At 45.8% G+C, this 18,427-nt stretch overlaps 1 protein-coding gene across 3 annotated transcripts in view; it reads left to right on the plus strand.

Annotated features, from left to right (window-relative positions):
• Positions 1-18,427, plus strand: part of PPARGC1A (PPARG coactivator 1 alpha) — a 278,682-nt gene that overhangs the window by 150,053 nt on the left and 110,202 nt on the right. Inside the window, exon 1 of one of the 3 annotated variants that reach the window (XM_087724899.1) lies at positions 6,006-6,125. The exons of the other annotated variants lie outside the window; for them this stretch is intronic. Coding sequence (XP_087581025.1) covers positions 6,078-6,125 — 48 coding nt within the window. The 5' untranslated portion in view covers positions 6,006-6,077. Of the gene's footprint in view, positions 1-6,005; positions 6,126-18,427 lie in introns of those variants that run through there. 3 annotated transcript variants of the gene reach the window in all.

Here is an 18,427-nt window from a genome sequence, read left to right on the forward strand (position 1 = left end):
TTCTCCCCCCCCTCTTTTTTGGGGGGGGGATATGTAGCCTTTTGGATGGGAAGTCTTATCTTTCCATTCTCCAACGAATTCTAGCGTTTTTTCACGAGGCTGAGCCCTGAATTGTGCACACTTCAAAATTCCAACATTTTGCCCTCCCCCCACCCTCCAGAAAAAAAAGGAAAGATGAAAAGGACCCATGAATTCACATACCCTAAATTAATTAATGGCGAAGAGTTATTCCGGTTCATTTAGTTTGAATGCCTTGCCTTCGATGCTGGGGCTTTTAATAAGAATGCCAGGTCTATTCAGTCTAATGGGGGTTATGACTATAAGGAATAACGGAGCTCACTCCGTTACACGGCACTAGGGATTCGAACCACTCAACTGCCCGACCTTTCTGATCGACAAGCTCAGCCACTGAGCCTCCGCGTCCCAAATTAGTTCACACACACACACACACACACCCCAAAACAAATGGGGAGAGAGGGACTTTGTTTTTAACTCAGGATGGGCTCAAAGCAGCTCCTCTCTCTGCAAGTAAGTTTTGATTATTCACTTAAGGCTAATTTTCATTTGGTAACATCTGGCCTGCAGGAGTTTTCCCATGAATTCTGATCCAGTTTTAAGGTTATCCTATAGCTAATTTGGCCGGAAAACCGGGGGAAAACCCCACATCCCAGGTTGACCTCTTCCTTCCTTCACCAAACCTGACTGGAGGAGTTGCAACACAAATGCCACTCCATCCAAGGTAGTGGAGGCAACTTCAAAATAAAATTTTTTTAAAAAATGGGGGGGGGGATTAGCCACAGTCAAGCGAACTCAATTATAAACTGGGATCGCAAAAAGACTTCCGCCAAGGGTGAACCACACTGAAAATAATTCATAAAACCTTGCAGCCTAAATTCCCCAGGCAATATATTGCGCTGATTCAGATTAACAGAGTCGGAAGGGACCTTGTAGGTCATCTAGTCCAGCCCCCCCCTGCCCAAGCAGGAGACCCTACACCATTTCTGACAGTCTCTTCTTGAAAGTCTCCAGGGATGAAGCTCCCACAACTTTGGAATAACAAAATAATAACAGATTAACAGAGTTGGAAGGGACCTTGTAGGTCATCTAGTCCAACCCCTCGCCCAAGCAGGAGACCTTACACCATTTCTGACAGATGGCAGTCCAGTTGGGGGAGAGGAATGAGGAATGAGGAATGAGTCAAATAAATAATACAAAATTTTCTCATCTCCTTAAAAGCGAGGTTAATACAAGGGCACCAGATAGGTTAAATTATTCCCTTTCCCAATAGGCCAGTTGTCATTAAAACATACATGTAAGTCCCGGCCTTACGACAGTTCATTTAGTGACATGCTCGAAGTTACAACGGCACTGGGAAATATGACCATTTTTCCATAGATGCCACCTTCGCAGCACTGCCATCAAAATTCAGCTTTTTAAAAATATTGGAATGTGCAGAAACGAATAGATTAACACTTGCAATGAAAGGAAAGGGAGAATCTGACTACTATAATAGATGGGTGCTATTTTATCAATGGTTAAGAGAATAAATATGAAAATAATGTGTTATAAAGTTAAATGAATTAAGAAATGTGATAATAATAGATATGTGAAGTTTTAAGAACTGGCATTAAAATAATATGTGTGTGTTTGTGTGTGTATATGTGTGTATATATATCTATATCTATATATCTATATCTATATATGTGTGTGTGTATATATATGTATGTATGTATGTATGTATGTATGCATGTATGTATGTGTAAAATATATTGTACTGTTGCCTTTGTTACATTTGTGTTGTATTTGTGCTGATAAATAAATAATAGTAAAAATATTGGGTTTCTGTCTGGATGGTCTCTTGTGACGAGCCGATAAGACAGAGAAAGGAAGCAGTAGGCTTCCTCCCATATTTGGGCATACCAGGGGTTGTGACACTAAATACTTACCTATTTCCCTGGCTCAGCTGATAAAGGAGGAGAACCTTGTGGCTCAGTTTTTAACACATCTGCCTAATATGTAATACAGCCCAGGTTCAAATCCCAGTAAGGGTATGGCTAGCTGATGAGAGCTAAATAGCTTGAAATAGATCTATACTACTCTCCCTTTATTTATTTATCAGCACAAATACAACAGACACACACATGATGGTAAGCTTTTAACTATTTTGACACCAAAAATGTGTACCCAGGTGACACACTGTTTAATGAATGATGAAATGTTTGTATTAAAAGAAACTTTTTTTTTTTGTGCAAAATATAAAATTCAGCTGCTTGGCAACTGATTCATATTTAGGACCATTGCTGGTCATGTGATCAACCCCCTTTTGCGTCCTTCTGACAAGAAGCCAGATTCACTTAACAACGGCAGCAAGAAAGGTTGTAAAACGGGGACAAAACTCATTTACCAACGGTCTGACTTAGCAAAATAATTTTTGGGCACGGTCGCGTGCTTGGAATTGGTTGAAGATAAGGGTGTTATACAAATCTTGTCGTCTCCCCCACCCCCAATGCGTGTGAAAATACCCAAATAAAACCCAGCTGGAAAATTGCATGGCAAGCCCCCACCCACCCACCCCCCAAAAAACCCCAACTTTATTTCCTGCTGTTTTTGATCATTAAATCAGCGTAGAGTTGGGAGACAATCTACTTCTTGGTCTCTTCTGAAGCAACCCTTTTTCTGGGAACTGTGTTGTCGGTTGTCTACAGTTGTTTTATTTTGTCTTTTTTCAGTTGCATCAAAGAAAATCACTTTTTATTATTTGCTTTGGGTGAAAACACAAAGCCAGGGGATGAAAGGTAATGGAAAGACACACACACACACACACAGACACACACAAAAGGCAGGGAAATTGCTGAATTATCTGTTGGGAAGTTCCAGCAAAGCTTGAAGGAGAGTCGTAAAAGAGTTAAACATTTACTCCGATTCATATTTGAGCGGACAGAAAAGGTAAGGTGTGTGTGTGTGTGTGTGTGTAGAGTGGGGGGGGGGAAATGAAGCAAGGCTGCTGCTCCCTGCCTGTCACCAGATAATAATTGCATTCATTTAGCATTTAGAGCCCTCAAATTTGCCAACGACACAATCCGAATGAATATTTCATAACGACAAAAGAGGGAAACGGTGAGCCATTTCGGCTAGCTAGCAGGAGGCTCCCCGATTGTGCATTCTGCAGTTGTCCAAGGAGCCCTGTCTCTCTGTGTGTGTGTGTGTGTGTGTGTGTGTGTGTGTGTGTGTGTGTTGTGGGGGGGCTAATTAAAAGTGGAGCTTTTCCTCTTTAGAGCCCAGCCAAGAGAGGAAATTTAAAGCACAGGTGGAGAAAAAGGGGTCCTCGTTTTTTGTTGGGGTTTCACACACACACACACACACACACACACACACACACACACACACACGGCAAAAGGAAGATGCCTTGCATTTGTTGTGTGTTCCTGCCTGTGTTTTTCACACAACAGAAGCACCTGTAAAAAAAAGGGGAAAACAGCCCTGGGAGTGCGAAACACGAAACACGGAAGGAAGGTGTGTCTGAGTGTGTGTGTGTGTGTGTGTGTGTGTGTGTGTGTACACAGAGTTGCTTGCAAAATGCACAGCCCAGGTCAGCCTGGTGGAGCCAAGCAAATTGTGGTGTTTATAGCAAAAGGACTTTTGCAGGGGGAATGCAAAGAGGGGGGGGGACGGATGGATGAAAGCAGACTTTTTATTTAATTTATTGTGGGCAACACAAGGGCTTTTTTGGGGGGGGGGTCAGATTAAAAGAAACCACCTGATATTCCCTAGAAAGAGTTTCCCCCTTTTCTTCAGGCCTTCTTCAGCACTTCACCATAGCCTGCATTGCTAGAGAGTTGTAAAAGCACAGGATTAAAAAAAAAATGAAAATAGAGGTAAGCATCATTTTTAAAAAAAAGAATAATATGTATTGAGGGTGTATTGTTGCCTAACTAAGCTGAAATGTTTTGTATAGCAATAGCAGTAGACTTATATACCGCTTCATAGGGCTTTCAGCCCTCTCTAAGCGGTTTACAGAGAGTCAGCATATTGCCCCCAACAACAATCTGGGTCCTCATTTTACCCACCTCGGAAGGATGGAAGGCTGAGTCAACCCTGAGCCGGTGAGATTTGAACCGCTGACCTGCTGATCTAGCAGTAGCCTGCAGTGCTGCATTTAACCACTGCGCCACCTTGGCTCCTGGGTTTTCCCCTGGGTTGACATCCCCCACACCCCTTTCCAAAGTGTGATTCCCACTGACTGCAGCATTCATGCATAGCTCCCCCCCCCCAAAAAAAACCCCTCCCACTGGCTCACCTGGGTTAAAGAGAGCTTCCTTGGATAGGAGCAGTGTATCTGTTCAAGGGAAACAGGCAGGGAAGGCTTAAGCAGGCCAGGGGAAAGGGTTTAACCCCTGCATTTCCAGGAGAGGCTAAGTGTGATTTTTGGGGAGGGGGGGTTATATTGGCGTTGAAGCTTAACTGTTTCGGAGTAAACTGGATTTAACTCCTGCAGGGGGAGAAAAATCCAACGTTTTCAACTCTCCCGCCTGTCTGTCCTTTACGAAAGAAAATGCAGGCGTGTTTTTCAGCTTTTTATCTCCTGTTTTTGCCTTGGCTGCCAGGAAGAGATTTAAACTTTTCTTTTCGAATTTGGGGGGGTTCTTCATTAGCAGAGAGCAGAGGGTATTTTCCCTCCCTCCCTCCCTGTAAGGACCAAGCTTCTCCCTTTGGCATCTCCATCTTGGCTTTCCCATTTGGGCAGCTGCCTGGCGTGCAGGACACGAGTTGGAAAAAGGAAGGAGGGAGAGGGGGGGTGGAGAGATGGAGAGGCATGGGTGGGGGAGAGAGGGAGAAAGAGAGAGAGGAAGAGGGAGTGATGGAGAGAGAGGCATAGGAAAGAGGGAGAGAGAGAAGGAGAGAGAGGGGGACACATAGGAAAGGGAGGGAGGGAGAGACAGTGGGGGGGGAAGAGGGAGGGAGAGGAGAGAAAGAGGGAATGATGGGGAGTGAGACATAGGAAAGGGAGGGAGGGAGAAAGAGAGAGGAAGAGGGAGAGAGGGGGGAGTGATGGAGAGAGAGGCATAGAAAAGGGAGAGAGAGAAGGAGAGAGAGAAGGAGAGAGAGGGAGACATAGGAAAGGGAGGGAGAGACAGGGGGAAGAGGGAGGGAGAGAGGAGAGAAAGAAGTAACGATGGAGAGAGAGGCATAGAAAAGGGAGAGAGAGAAGGGGAGAGAGGGGGAGACATAGGAAAGGGAGGGAGAGACAGGGGGAGAGAGGGAGGGAGGGAGGAGAGAAAGAAGTAATGATGGAGAGAGAGACATAGGAAAGAGGAAGAGAGAGAAGGGGAGAGAGAGGGAGACATAGGAAAGGGAGGGAGAGACAGGGGGAAGAGGGAGGGATAGAGGAGAGAAAGAGGGAATGACGGAGAGAGACATAGTAAAGAGGGAGAGAGAGAGGGAGACATAGGAAAGGGAGGGAAGGAGACAGAGTGTGGGGGGGAAGAAGGAGGGAGGCAGGGAGAGGGGGAGGGAGGGAAGGAGAGAGAGACAGAAAGAGGGAGGGAGAAAAGCATTAAAAGAGAGGGAGGGAGAATAGAGAGAAGGAGACAGAGAGGGGGGGAAAGGGAGAGGAAGAGGAGGAGGGAAAGAAAAGGAACATTTCCTAGCCCCCACCCCACCCCCAGCCGAAGGGAGAATTGAAGGCTGGCCCATCTCCCCCCTCCCTCCTCTCCCCCCTCCCAGCCCACAAGCGCAGCCGGTGCGCGGCGGGCTCGCTCAGGCTCGGGCACGCGCGCTCCCCCCTCCCGCTCGCCCGTGACGTCAGCGGGCTCTGCCCCCTCCCCTCGGCGGCCCCGGGCGGGCGGGGGGTCCGCGCGTGGCTCCCGCCTCCTCCTCGCCCCCCTCCCCGCTGCCGGCCGGGCGGCTCACGTGAGCGGCCAGAGTAGTAAGCCGGCTGCCTCGGGAGCCGCTCCGGGAAGGGCTGCCTCCGCCTCCGCCGCCTCCTCCTCCTCCTGGCGGGCGGGCGGGCGGGCTCGGCCGGGGGACGGGGGTCCGCAAAGGCTCCGCCGCCGCCGCCGCCGCCACTCCGGAGCTGGATGGCGTGGGACATGTGCAACCAGGACTCGGGCTGGAGCGACCTGGAGGTGAGCCCGGAGGGGGGAAGGAAGGGGGCGCAGGGGAGCCGGCATCGCCCGGCCAGGAACCGAGGGGGAGGGGGGGCTGCCTCGGCTTAGATGCCCCCCCTCCCTCTTCCTCCCTCTCTTTCTCGTTCTCTCTCTCCCATCTCTCATTCTACCTCTCATTCTATCTCCCTCTCTCCTCCCTCTCCCTCTTTCCTCATTCTCTCTTTCCATCTCTCATTCTACCTCTCATTCTACCTCCCTCTCTCCTCCCTCTCTCTCATTCTCTCCATCTCTCATTCTCTCCATCTCTCTTCTTCCTCTCCCGCCCCCCCCCCTTGCTCACCGGGAGAAGGGAAAAAGTGGCGGGGGGAGCACTTTCTCCCTGGAAGACCCCCTGCGTTTGGGGGGGGCGGCTTTCTTGCTCTCCGCTTTCCTTCTCTCTCCCTTTTTCATTCCCTCTCTCATTCCATCTCTCTCCCTCTCATTCTGCCTCTCATTCTCCCTCCCTCTTTCTGTTGCTCTCATTCTTTCTCATTCTATCTCTCTCTTCTTCCTCTCCCGCCCCCCCCCCCCCTGCTCACCGGGAGAAGGGAAAAAGTGGCGGGGGGAGCACTTTCTCCCTGGAAGACCCCCTGCGTTTGGGGGGCGGCTTTCTTGCTAATCGCGTTTCTTCCCTCTCCCTCTTTCATCCCCCCTCTCTCATTCTGCCTCTCATTCTGCCTCACTCTATCTCTCCTGCTCTCTCTCTGTCTCTCCCTCTCTCTGTTGCTCTCACTTTCATTCTCTCATCCCCCCCTCTCATTCTCGTTCTCTTTCTTGTTCTCCCTCCCTCCCTCCCCTTCTCTCTCTCTCTTTCTCATTCCTTCCCTCTTTCCCGCATTCTTTCTCTCCCCCCCCCGCCTCAAGATTACTCTTCGGTTGCTTCGGCATCTTTTTTTATTTCCAAGCCCGGCTCCTGTCGTGGTGGGGAGGGGCGGGTGGAGTGGGGAGGGGGGGTCGTCGGAATTTCTTGCGCTAGAAAACTATTTCCACGGGGGACGGGTCCCCCCCCTCCAGCCGCCACCAGAAGCCCCCGGTGGGAGCTGAGCTCCTCTCCAAGGCTGGACTCTGGTGGGCGAAAGGTCCCCGGGGGGGGGAACGGGGAGTTGTTGGGGGGGGGGGCGACGAGCGGGAGACCTTGACCCCCTCTTCAACTTGATCCCCTCCGCTGCGCAGCTCCGGCCGACCGGCACGGCGATTCGATGCTGCGCGGGGATGATTGCAGGTTGGCTCGTTTGAATGCGCTCCTTCCTCGGCTGGGGCGGTCTTTGCGGCCAAGGGGGGAAGGGGCTGCGGGGCTGGCTGGTTCATCCATCCGGCCAAAGGCTGCTGCTGGCCCGTGGAGACCCCAGGATGCAGCCGGGGCCGTTTGGATGCTCCAGGCGTTGGTGAAAATGAAAGCCAAGGCGAATAAGGACAGGAGTTGGGGTGGGGGGGCAGGCAGCAAAACTGCAGCTGGCTGCGGTTCATAATTGTGGGTGGGGGGGGTGGAAGTGTGGAGGGGGGCGATGGGGGGGAAGCGCCCCGTTTCTGGAGCAAACCTCAGCAGGGAAAGGACCCCACGCGCGCCCAGCCCGACATGCAGACACGCCGCCCCGAGTGGAAGAGGTGTGGGCTTCCCCCCCCCCAAAGTTCTTAAAACTTGGATAAACTTTTTTGACCCTCTGATTCTTCCCCCCCCCCCAAACCCACCCACCCCCAAACCTTAAACCGCCGCTCCTTCTGCGGCTCAGCTCTTTTCGGTGAAAAGAGGAAAAAAAAAGAAAACCCAACCGACCCACGCGCGGGATTTGAGTGGGGATTTGTTTTTTCTGAAGGGAGTCTGCCAGGGGTGGCTCTCTTGGATATACACGGAGTGATCTTGGTTGGAAGACTTAGTTATTTTCAACGTAGTCCTTATTTTCTCCCTCCCTCCCTCCTTCCCTCCCTCCCTTCCTTCCTTCCTTTTCCTTCCTTCCCCCTCCCTCTTTCTTCTCTTCCCTTCTTCATACATTTCCTTCCCTTCCTCTTTCTTTCCTTTCCTTCCCTTCCTTTCCTCCTCTTCCCTTCTTCATGCATTTCCTTCTCTTCCTTTCTTTTTTTCCTTTCCTTCCTTCTCTTGCCTTGCCTTGCCTTCTTCATGCATTTCCTTCCCTTCCTTTCCTTTCCTTATCTTCCCTTCCCTTCCCTTCTTCATGCATTTCCTTTCCTTCCTCTTCCCTTCCCTTCCTTTCCTTCTCTTCCTTTCTTTTTTTCCTTTCCTTCCTTCTCTTGCCTTGCCTTGCCTTCTTCGTGCATTTCCTTCCCTTCCTCTTCTCTTCCTTTCCTTTCCTTTCCTTATCTTCCCTTCCCTTCTTCATGCATTTCCTTCCCTTCCTCTTCCCTTCCTTTCCTTTCCTTATCTTTCCTTCTCTTCCTTTCTTTTTTTCCTTTCCTTCCTTATCTTGCCCTGCCTTCTTCATGCATTTCCTCCCCTTCCCTTTCTCCTTCTTTTATCTTCCTCCCCTTCCTCTTTCCTTTCCTTTCCTACCTCCTTTCTTTTCTCTATTTCCTTTCCTTCCTCCCTCTTCCTCTCCTTTAAATATCTTAAGATGTTTCCACTCTGCCGAATAAGTTCTGTCTGACTGCCTGCGGATGGGGGGTGGCTGGCTGGGGGGGTGGCCAGCTGGGGGGTGGCCGGCTGGGGGGTGGCCGTTTAGCAATAGCAATAGCCCATCTCTGCTTTTGACTTGCAAGTAGAAGGCGAATGAAACGCCTATGGATAATCCATAGGTCTTGGGCATCTCTTAAGCGACTCTACTACGGAGGGGCTCCAAATCTTCTCTTTTCTTTCGGAATAGCTGGGAGTCCCTCACAGATTATTCTCTGGCTGTTGGTTGTTGTGGCTTCTTCTCTTCCCCCTCTTCTTCCTCCTCCTCCTCCTCTCTTTCCACCCTGCGTTGTTCCTAAGGCTCCTTGGAGCTTCTGTGGGGAGGAGGACCAACCGGTAGTAGTTAGCTAGCGGTGGGGAAATGGTCACCGGTCTATTTTAATCGTCCAGCCTTCCCTGCAGGAATTCCAGCCTGGTAGACAGAGAAAATTGCAAATTGCTTGGCTTATTTGGAAAGGAAAGTGGCATTTTCAAATGGCAGGTTGTTTAGAATTGTGTGTGTGTGTGTGTGTGTGTGTGTGTGTGTGTGTGTGTGTGTGTGTGTGCAAAAGATACCCTCTACATGCAGTCGCCAGCTTTCTATATCTGTTTGCCACTGCTGCTGCTGCTGAGTGAGAAATCACCATCTCGGTTTCTCAAAAGTACTTTCTGGCTCCTCACCAGAGGGGCTCAAATACTCTGGCGTGGACTCACGGCACAGAAGGCTCCTCCGTCCGGTGTGTGTGTGTGTGTGTGTGTGTGTGTGTGTGTGTGTGCTGTGTATCCCAACAGCCTCCCTGGAGGCTTTTCAGGATACCCAAGGAGGATGGAAAATGATTGCAAAGGAGATTCTGCCAGTACAGAGTTACCCTCCTCTCTTTTAAACAACCTTGTTAAATGCAGATTATTGTTTTCATTAATAAAGCTGGAATTAGCCTGCCTTTCTCCCCCCCACCCCACCCCACCCCTTTCCCTCTTCCCCAAATTGCTTTATTTTTTTTAAAAAGAATTACCTTCAAAAGGCCTGGAACCTCCCTAAAGGTTATGGGAGAAGTCGGCTTAATTGTGACGATTCGATTCGTATTTATTGTTGGCTTTTTCCACTGAGCCCCCCACAGGGAGGTGGAAGGGAGGGGAAGGGGCTCCACAGGAAAGGCCCCATAACTGGCCCTTGCATTTTGGGGAAGGCTCTCTCCGCCCCCTGAATCCTCATAGGGGATTAGGTGTATAGTTGGGAAGCCCTGGCCCTATGGTGGGAGCCATGAAAAGTGGGGGGGGGGGAGTGCAGAAAATGCACCTGCGAGAGAGGGAGGAGAGACATAAAAGGAGAGAGAAGAAGAAGAAGAGAGAGAGATGCAGGGGGAGAAAAGGAGAGAAGCAGAGAGAGAGAGAGAGAAAGAAAGAAAGAAAGAAAGAAAGAAAGAAAAGAAGCAAAGAGAGGAGAGAGAGAAAGGAGAGAGAAGCAGAGAGAGAGAGAAGCAGAAAGAAGGAGAGAGAAGCAGACTGAGAGAGAAGCAGAGAGAGAAGATAGAGGGAGGAGAGACAGAGAAGGAGAGAGAGAAGAAGAGAGAAGTAGAAGCAGAGTGAAAGAAAGAAGCAGAGAGAGAGAAAGAAGGAGAGTGAGAGAGAAGCAGACAGAGGGGGAGAGAGGAGAGAGAGAAAGAGAAGGAGAGAGAAAAGAGAGAAGCAGAGAGACGGAGAGAGGAGAGAAAGAGAAGCAGAGAGAGAGAGAAGGAGAGAGAAGCAGAGACAGAGGGGGAGAGAGGAGAGAGAGAAAGAGAAGGAGAGAGAAAAGAGAGAAGCAGAGAGACAGAGAGGGAGAGAGGAGAGAAAGAGAAGCAGAGAGAGAGAGAGAAAGAGAGAGAAGGAGAGTGAGAGAGAAGCAGAGAGAGAAGAGAGAGGGGGAGTGAGAAAAGAAGAGAGAGAAGAAGGGAGAAGTAGAAGCAGAGTGAAAGAAAGAAGCAGAGAGAGAGAAAGGAGAGTGAGAGAGAAGCAGAGTCAGAGGGAGAGAGAAAAGAGAGAGAAAGGAGAGAAGCAGAGAGACAAGGAGGGAGAGAGGAGAGAAAGAGAAGCAGAGAGAGAGAGAGAGAGAGAGAGAGAGAGAGAAGCGAATGCCAAACATCTACAAGTCAAACGAGGACAGTTCGGAGACTAAGCATGTTCAACCTGGCATCACCCAAAGGCCAAAGCTAAACTCATAGCAGGGACACTCGCGGCTAATGTGTCTGGAGTCAGAAGCGCCAGGCTCGATCCAGGAGGATTAATTTTTATTACCATGTCAACATGGACAAGAATGGATGGGGTGTCCCCCCCCTCTTTCACTTGGGCTGCTCTCTCTGACCCCTCCCTCCCCATTCCCTAACTCTCCCTCTTCCACCAATGGTTCCCTCCCCCCCCTTGTTGTTACAAGCAACACCGCAGTCAATCTGCTTGAAAATTTGCACGGAGTGGTGTCTATTTTACAAGCATACCATCACGAATGCTACTACTACATAGTTATTTCCTACTTGGCCTCAAAATGGCCTCTGCGGGTCATTTTTCTGGTGTGTGTGTGTGTGTGTGTGTGTGTGTACTTATTGTGAGATTGCAGAGGAGGAGAAGGAGGAGGAGGAGTAAGGAGGGGAGGAAGAAGAAAAAAAGAAAAAGAAGGATGGAGAAGGAGGAAAAATTGGAAGGGAAGAAAGAGAAGGAAAAGGGGAAGAGGAGGAGAAGGGGAAGATGAAGAAGGGGAAGAAGAAGAGAGGAAGGAGGAGGAAAAAGAGGAAGGAAAGGAAGAGGAGGAGGAGGAGAAGAGATGGAGAAGGAGGAAAAAGTGGAAGGGAAGGAGGAGAAGGAAAAGGGGAAGAGGAGGAGAAGGAGAAGAAGAATGAGAAGAAGTAGAAGAGATGGAGAAGGAGGAAAAAGAGGAAGGGAAGGAGGAGGAGGAGAAGGCAAGGAAGAGGAAGAAGGAGGAGGAAAAGGAGAAGAAGAAGAAGAGAGGGAGGAGGAAGAAAAAGAAGAAGGGAAGGAGGAGAAGGCAAGGAAGAGGAAGAAGGAGGAAAAGGAGAAGAAGAAGAGAGGGAGGAGGAGGAAAAAGGAAGGGAAAGCAGAGGAGGAGGAGGAGGAGAAGAGGAAGGAGAAGGCGAGGAAGGGGATGAAGAAGAGGAAGAGGCGGAGGGAGAGGGGGAGGAGGGAGGAGGAGGAAGAAGAAAAGAAGGGAGAAGAAGGAAATGAAGGAGAAGGAAAAGAAGAGAAGGGGAAGGAGAAGTAATTTGGCTAGCTGTTTTGCGCCCACGCGTGTACACACACACACACACACACACACACACACACACACAGAGAGACGGGGGGGGGGGGTCTTAAGCTTTTAACTTTCACCAGGCCCACTTGGAGAAGAGTTTTCTAAGTTTTTTAGTTTTTCGGGCAAATGTTGGTGAATCTTTTTTTATTATTATTATTCCTTTAAACCTATGGAGAGTAGTATGTGAATACCTTAAATAACCCCTGGGTTCTTACCCCTGAGCGCTCTGGAGGCATAAGAATAAAGACACTATTATACCAAAGCCTTACCTTTCCTCCTCCCTTACTCCGGGATCTGTTTACCTGCTTCCTGCAAGGATCCTCTTTGGCCTCGAAATCTTGGCTTCGAAATTGCAGCCTTAAACAATTGGTTGGGTGTTGAATTCATTCCCCACTTGAATCAAGAGGATACAGGTAGCCTTCAATTTCTTCAAGTTCATTTAGCGGCCAGTCCGGAGTTACAACATTATTGCAAAAAAGAAAAAGAAAAAAAGGGGGACTTACGATTGTTTTTGCCACCACTGCAGCCTTCCCCGTCTCGTGATAAGAATTCAGACATTTGGCCACCGACTCGTATTTATGACGGTTGCCATGGTATCCTCTTCTCTCTTTTTTCCCAATCAATTTTTTTTATTTTTTATATTCTTTATACGTATCACTGCTTGAATGGTGTGGTAACTGGGTAAACATACGTTTCAGTAGGCATCAACATAGTCTTATTATTCCTATATAATAATTTGTTTATTAGGAGTAAATATTTATTCCTAATAAATAACGGTTGCAGGAACTGGGGATGTCTAGTTTAATGAAAAGAAGGACCAGGGGAGACATGATAGCAGAAGTTGTGAATGCCCCAATGCTGGAAGTCTTTAAGATGTTGGATAGCCATTTGTCTGGAACAATATAGGGTTTCCTGCCTAGGCAGGGGGTTGGGCTAGAAGACCTCCAAGGTCCCTTCTGACTCTATTATTCTATTCTGTTTCTATTCTATTCTAAATATTACATTTCATTTCCATTATTTCATATTTTTTATACATGCCTTTTATTGCCACCTTTCATTTCGAAACCACCTGTCTCTCCTTTTGTATATCTTAACATACTAATATATAATCATTATTATTCTCCACTATTTTCTATCCCTATTTTAACTTTCCCTCCCTTTCATATCGCTATAATGTTCAAAGACGTGTTTTCCATCTATTTTGTGGTTCATCTTTTCTTAGTTAAACCAAAGTTCCATCCTTCGTTCTTCCATTATTCAATATCTCCTTGTAAAGTTTTAGTGTCAATCACAGTCATTTATACATTTCGTGTATTTCTTTTCATATTCCTTCCAGTTCCTCAATCCATATAATTCTACTATTAATACACGGGGCCCCTTCTTTAACCTTCTGACAAACAAACTCAATGGGGAAATTGGATTCGCTTAACAACGGGGTTATAGTAGCTGAACAACGGTAGTGCTTCACTTAACAACAATGCCATGAAATGGAGCAAAATTCACTTAACCAGCGTTTCACTTAGCAGCAGGAATTTTGGGCTCGCTGGTGGCTGTAGGTAGAGCCGAGGTGGCGCAGTGGTTAGGGTGCAGTACTGCAGGCCACTTCAGCTGACTGTTATCTGCAGTTCAGCGGTTCTAATCTCACCGGCTCAAGGTTGACTCAGCCTTCCATCCTTCCGAGGTGGGTGAAATGAGGACCCGGATTGTTGTTGGGGGCGATATGCTGACTCTGTAAACCGCTTAGAGAGGGCTGAAAGCCCTATGAAGCGGTATATAAGTCTCACTGCTATTGCTATTGCTATTCTCTCTGCATTTTAAATGTTTCTAGAAACTTTACTCCACTCTAACGTTAGAAGGAAACCACTGCTTAAGTCATAGGCTGGTAGAGTCATGAGTTGGGAGAGCTTTGGTGTCATCCGTGTTGACTTTGCTCAAGAGCATGGGGAGGAAGACTTAGAACGTGAGAAAAAAAAACATACCTTTGCTATCTGTGGCTGCTGAAATACGATTGTGATCCTAACCCAACCATTTTGGATTTATATGCCATCCCCCTCCCCAAATCCCCCCCCACAGATAAATCTAGCAAATAAAGCGACCATTGAAAACTTGAATTTTCGTTGTTGATGCTTTACAGGTGTTTCTTGACTTACAGCAGGATTTATTTAGTGACTGACCTGTGACGACATCCTCATCCTCATTAATATTATTATTATTATTAAGCATCAAACAGTCAGACAGGTGTTCAGTCTGGGCTTGGCATTTTTGTCTACCAATCAAGTCCTTACTCGACCTGGGAGAGGCAAATCTGGATGTTGGAAGGTGTTAGAAATTATCTATCTATCATCTATCTATCTATGTATCTATCTATATCTATCTATATCTATCTATATCTATCTATCTATCATCTATCTATCTATCTATCTATCTATCTATCATCTATCCATCTATTTATTTATCTATCTATCTATATCTATCTATCTATCATCTATCTATCTATATCTATCTATCATCTATCCATCTATTTATCTATCTATCATCTATCTATGTATCTATCTATCATCTATCTATCTATCTATATCTATCTATCTATCATCTATCTATCTATATCTATCTATCTATCATCTATCCATCTATTTATCTATCTATCATCTATCTATCTATGTATCTATCATCTATCTATCTATCTATCTCTATCTATCTATCTATCTATCTATCTATCTATCTATCTATCTATCTATCTATCATCTATCTATCTATATCTATCTATCATCTATCCATCTATTTATCTCTATCATCTATCTATCTATGTGTCTATCTATCATCTATCTATCTATCTATTATCTATCTCTATCTATCTATCTATCTATCTATCTATCATCTATCTATCTATCTATCTATCTATTATCTATCTCTATCTATCTATCTATCATCTATCTATCTATCTATCTATCTATCTATCTATCTAGCTGTCTATCTATCATCTATCTATGTATCTATCTATCTATCTATCTATCTCTCGATCTATCTATCATCTGTCTATCTGTCTATCATATCTATCTATCTATTTATCTATCTATCATCTATCTATCATCTATCATCTATCTATCTATCTATCTATCTATCTATCTATCTATCTATCTATCTATCTATCTATCTATGTATATCTATCTATCTATCTATCTATCTCTCAATCTATCTATCTATCATCTATCTATCTGTCTATCTATCATATCTATCTATCTATCTATCTATCTATCTATCTATCTATCGATCTATTTATCTATCTATCTATCTATCTATCTATTTATCTATCTATCATCTATCTATCTATCATCTATCTATCTATGTATCTATGTATCTATCTATCTCTCTCTCTCTCTCAATCTATCTATCTATCATCTATTTTATCTGTCTATGTATATATCTATCTATTTATCTATCTATCTATCTATCTATCTATCTATCATTTATCTAGCTATATATCTATCTACTACGATAGATAGATAGATAGATAGATAGATAGATAGATAGATAGATAGATAGATAGATAGATACACAGACAGACAGACAGACAGACAGACAGACAGACAGAAGCTGCAAAGCCGCCTTCTGCAATTGACTGATGGCCAATTGGTCAATGCCAATGATGGTGTTTGAGTGGTGCCCCAGTTCTTTTGGGACCGCGCCCGAGGGGCCTATGACTTTGGGCTTCCCTTTGCCACAGTCGTCCCATTTCTACTTGTGGGTCTTTGCATTCTGTTCTCTTCTCCAGTTCTTTCTCTTCTCTTCTGCTCTCTCCAGGCACCGACACATCCACTATCCAGACTCTTTTTTTAATCTCTCTTCTCGATAACCGTGAAGCCTGGGGCGTTCTGTGTCAGGTGCTTGTCTGTCTGGTTCCTGAAGTCCCAGAGCAATTTAACGTCTTCATTTTCTATGACTTTCTCTATTTTATGGTCCCAACAGTTCTTGCTTGCAGGCAAAGTACATTTCTTGCAGATCTTCCAGTGCATCGTTGTTGCTACTTTGTCATGCCGCTGCTTGTAGTCGGTCTGTACGATCCCCTTGCAGCAGCTTATCAGGCAGCCCATTGTTTCGTCGGCTTCTTTGGCCCTTCATGTCTGTTGCTGTCTTTTCAATTCTGGCATTATTATTATTATTATACTTTATTCATTAAACATGAAACTCGGCCAACTGAACATTCAAAAATGCATCACAAATTGACTGGTGCTGATGGTTGATACTGGTTGCTGCCAGCGTCCTAGGTATCAACCAAGGACCTTCTTAAAATATAAGATGTTCCGAGTAGCGCAGTTTTTTGCAGTTCCGCTGGTGTTTATTGCAAGAAGCTGCAATTTGTGGATGCATCTGGTAAAATTCTTGGACATGGTGCCAAGTGCCCCGATGACAATGGGTATCACTGTCACATGTTTCATCCATAATTGTGTAGTTTTGATGGGCAGGTCACAATATTTCGTGATTTTTTCTAGTTCTTTTTCTTCGACTCTGGCATCTCCAGGAACAGCGAGATCAATAAATGGTATACTTGGTTCCACCACAAAACCGCGTTCGACTAAAGGGCGCTCGACGAAACCACGTAGCTGACGTCATCACAGCGCGACAACAGCGTGGAGAAAAAAGCACGCTGTAAACGCTAAACCTAAAATTAACCCCTAAACCTAAACCTAACCCCCCTAAACCTAACCCTAAACCTAACCCTTAACCTAACCCTAACCCTAACCCTTACCTTAACTTGAATCGGCTTACTTTCAAAGCGCTATTTAAAGCGTCCTTCTTTCTCCGCGCTGGCTGTTGTCGCCCTGCTGATGACGTCAGCGACGCGGTTTAATCGGGTGCGCTTTAGTCGAGCACGGTTTTGTCGTGCCACGGGTATACTTCGGCCCTCTACAACTCTGATATCTGGCGTGTTGATATATATATATATACATACATAGACCAGTCAAGCACAATAGATCTGGAAGGGAGCTTGGAGGTCTTCTAGTCCAACCTCCTGCTTACGCAAGAGACCATGGACCATTTCAGACAAATGGTTATCCAACATCTTCTTAAAAACTTCCAGTGTTGGAGCATTCACAACTTCTGGAGGCAACTTCTGTTCCACTGATTAATTTTTCTGTTGGGAAATTTCTCCTTAGTTCTAGGTTGCTTCTCTCCTTGATTAGTTTCTACCCATTGCTTCTTGTTCTGCCCTCAGATGCTTTAGAGAATAAATTGACCCCCTCTGCTTTATGGTAACCCCTCAAATATTGGTACACCGCTATCATATCTCCCGTAGTCCTTCTTTTCATCAGATTAGACATCCCCAGTTCCTGCAACTATCCATCAAATGTTTTAGCCTCCGGTCCCCTAATTCTCTTCGTTTCTCTTCTCCACGTCTTTTTTTACATCGTGGCAACCAAAGCTGGTTGCAAATATTCCAGGTGTGGCCTCACCTTGGAATACATAAACAAATGCTGTCGGTGTCACAAATTCTAATGCATTGTGTAAAGCCACCTGCGTTTCCCCAGCATCATGGTGGACGCTATTCATATCTACCATTCTCAAAGGAGGCAGATGCGGACAAGGAGAATATTAAACGCGGAACTGTCTAGAGACGGTGGGCAGGGTGGATTTGAATAGAATAGAATAGAATAGAATAGAATAATGGATTGGATAGCAAATGGAATGAGACTAGAATAGAATAGAATAGAATAATGGAATGGAATAGCAAATGGAATGAAAATAGTAAATAGAATAGAATAGAATTCTTTATTGGAGAATATTAAACACGGAACTGTCTAGAGACGGTGGGCATGGTAGATTTGATTTGAATAGAATAGAATAGAATAATGGATTGGATAGCAAATGGAATGAGACTAGACTAGACTGGAATAGAATAAAATAGAATAGAATAGAATAATGGAATGGAATAGCAAATGGAATGAAAATAGTAAATAGAATAGAATAGAATTCTTTATTGGCCAAGTGTGATTGGACACCCAAGGAATTTGTCTTTGGTGCAGAGATGCTCTCAGTGTGCATAAAGAAAAATAAAATAGAATACATTCGTCAAGAACCATAAAATGCAACACTTAATGATAGTCACAGGGTACAAATAAGCAATCAGGAAACAATCAATTTCAATATAAATCGTAAGGATGCAAGTAACAAAGTTATAATCCTGCAGTCATAAGTGGGAGGAGATGGGTGATAGGAACGATGAGAAGACTAATAGGAATAGTAATGCAGCCTTAGTGAATGGTTCGACCGTGAGGAGAGAATTATTTGTTTAGCAGAGTGATGGCATTCAGGAAAAAAAAAACCTATCCTTGTGTCTAGTTATCTTGGTGTGCAATGCTCTATAATGTCATTTTGAGGGCAGGGGTTGAAACAATT

The sequence above is a fragment of the Thamnophis sirtalis genome, unplaced genomic scaffold, assembly GCF_051295495.1.
Source record: "Thamnophis sirtalis isolate CommonGarterSnake01/CBP01778 unplaced genomic scaffold, rThaSir2_p1.2 scaffold_10, whole genome shotgun sequence".
Lineage (NCBI taxonomy): Eukaryota > Metazoa > Chordata > Lepidosauria > Squamata > Natricidae > Thamnophis > Thamnophis sirtalis.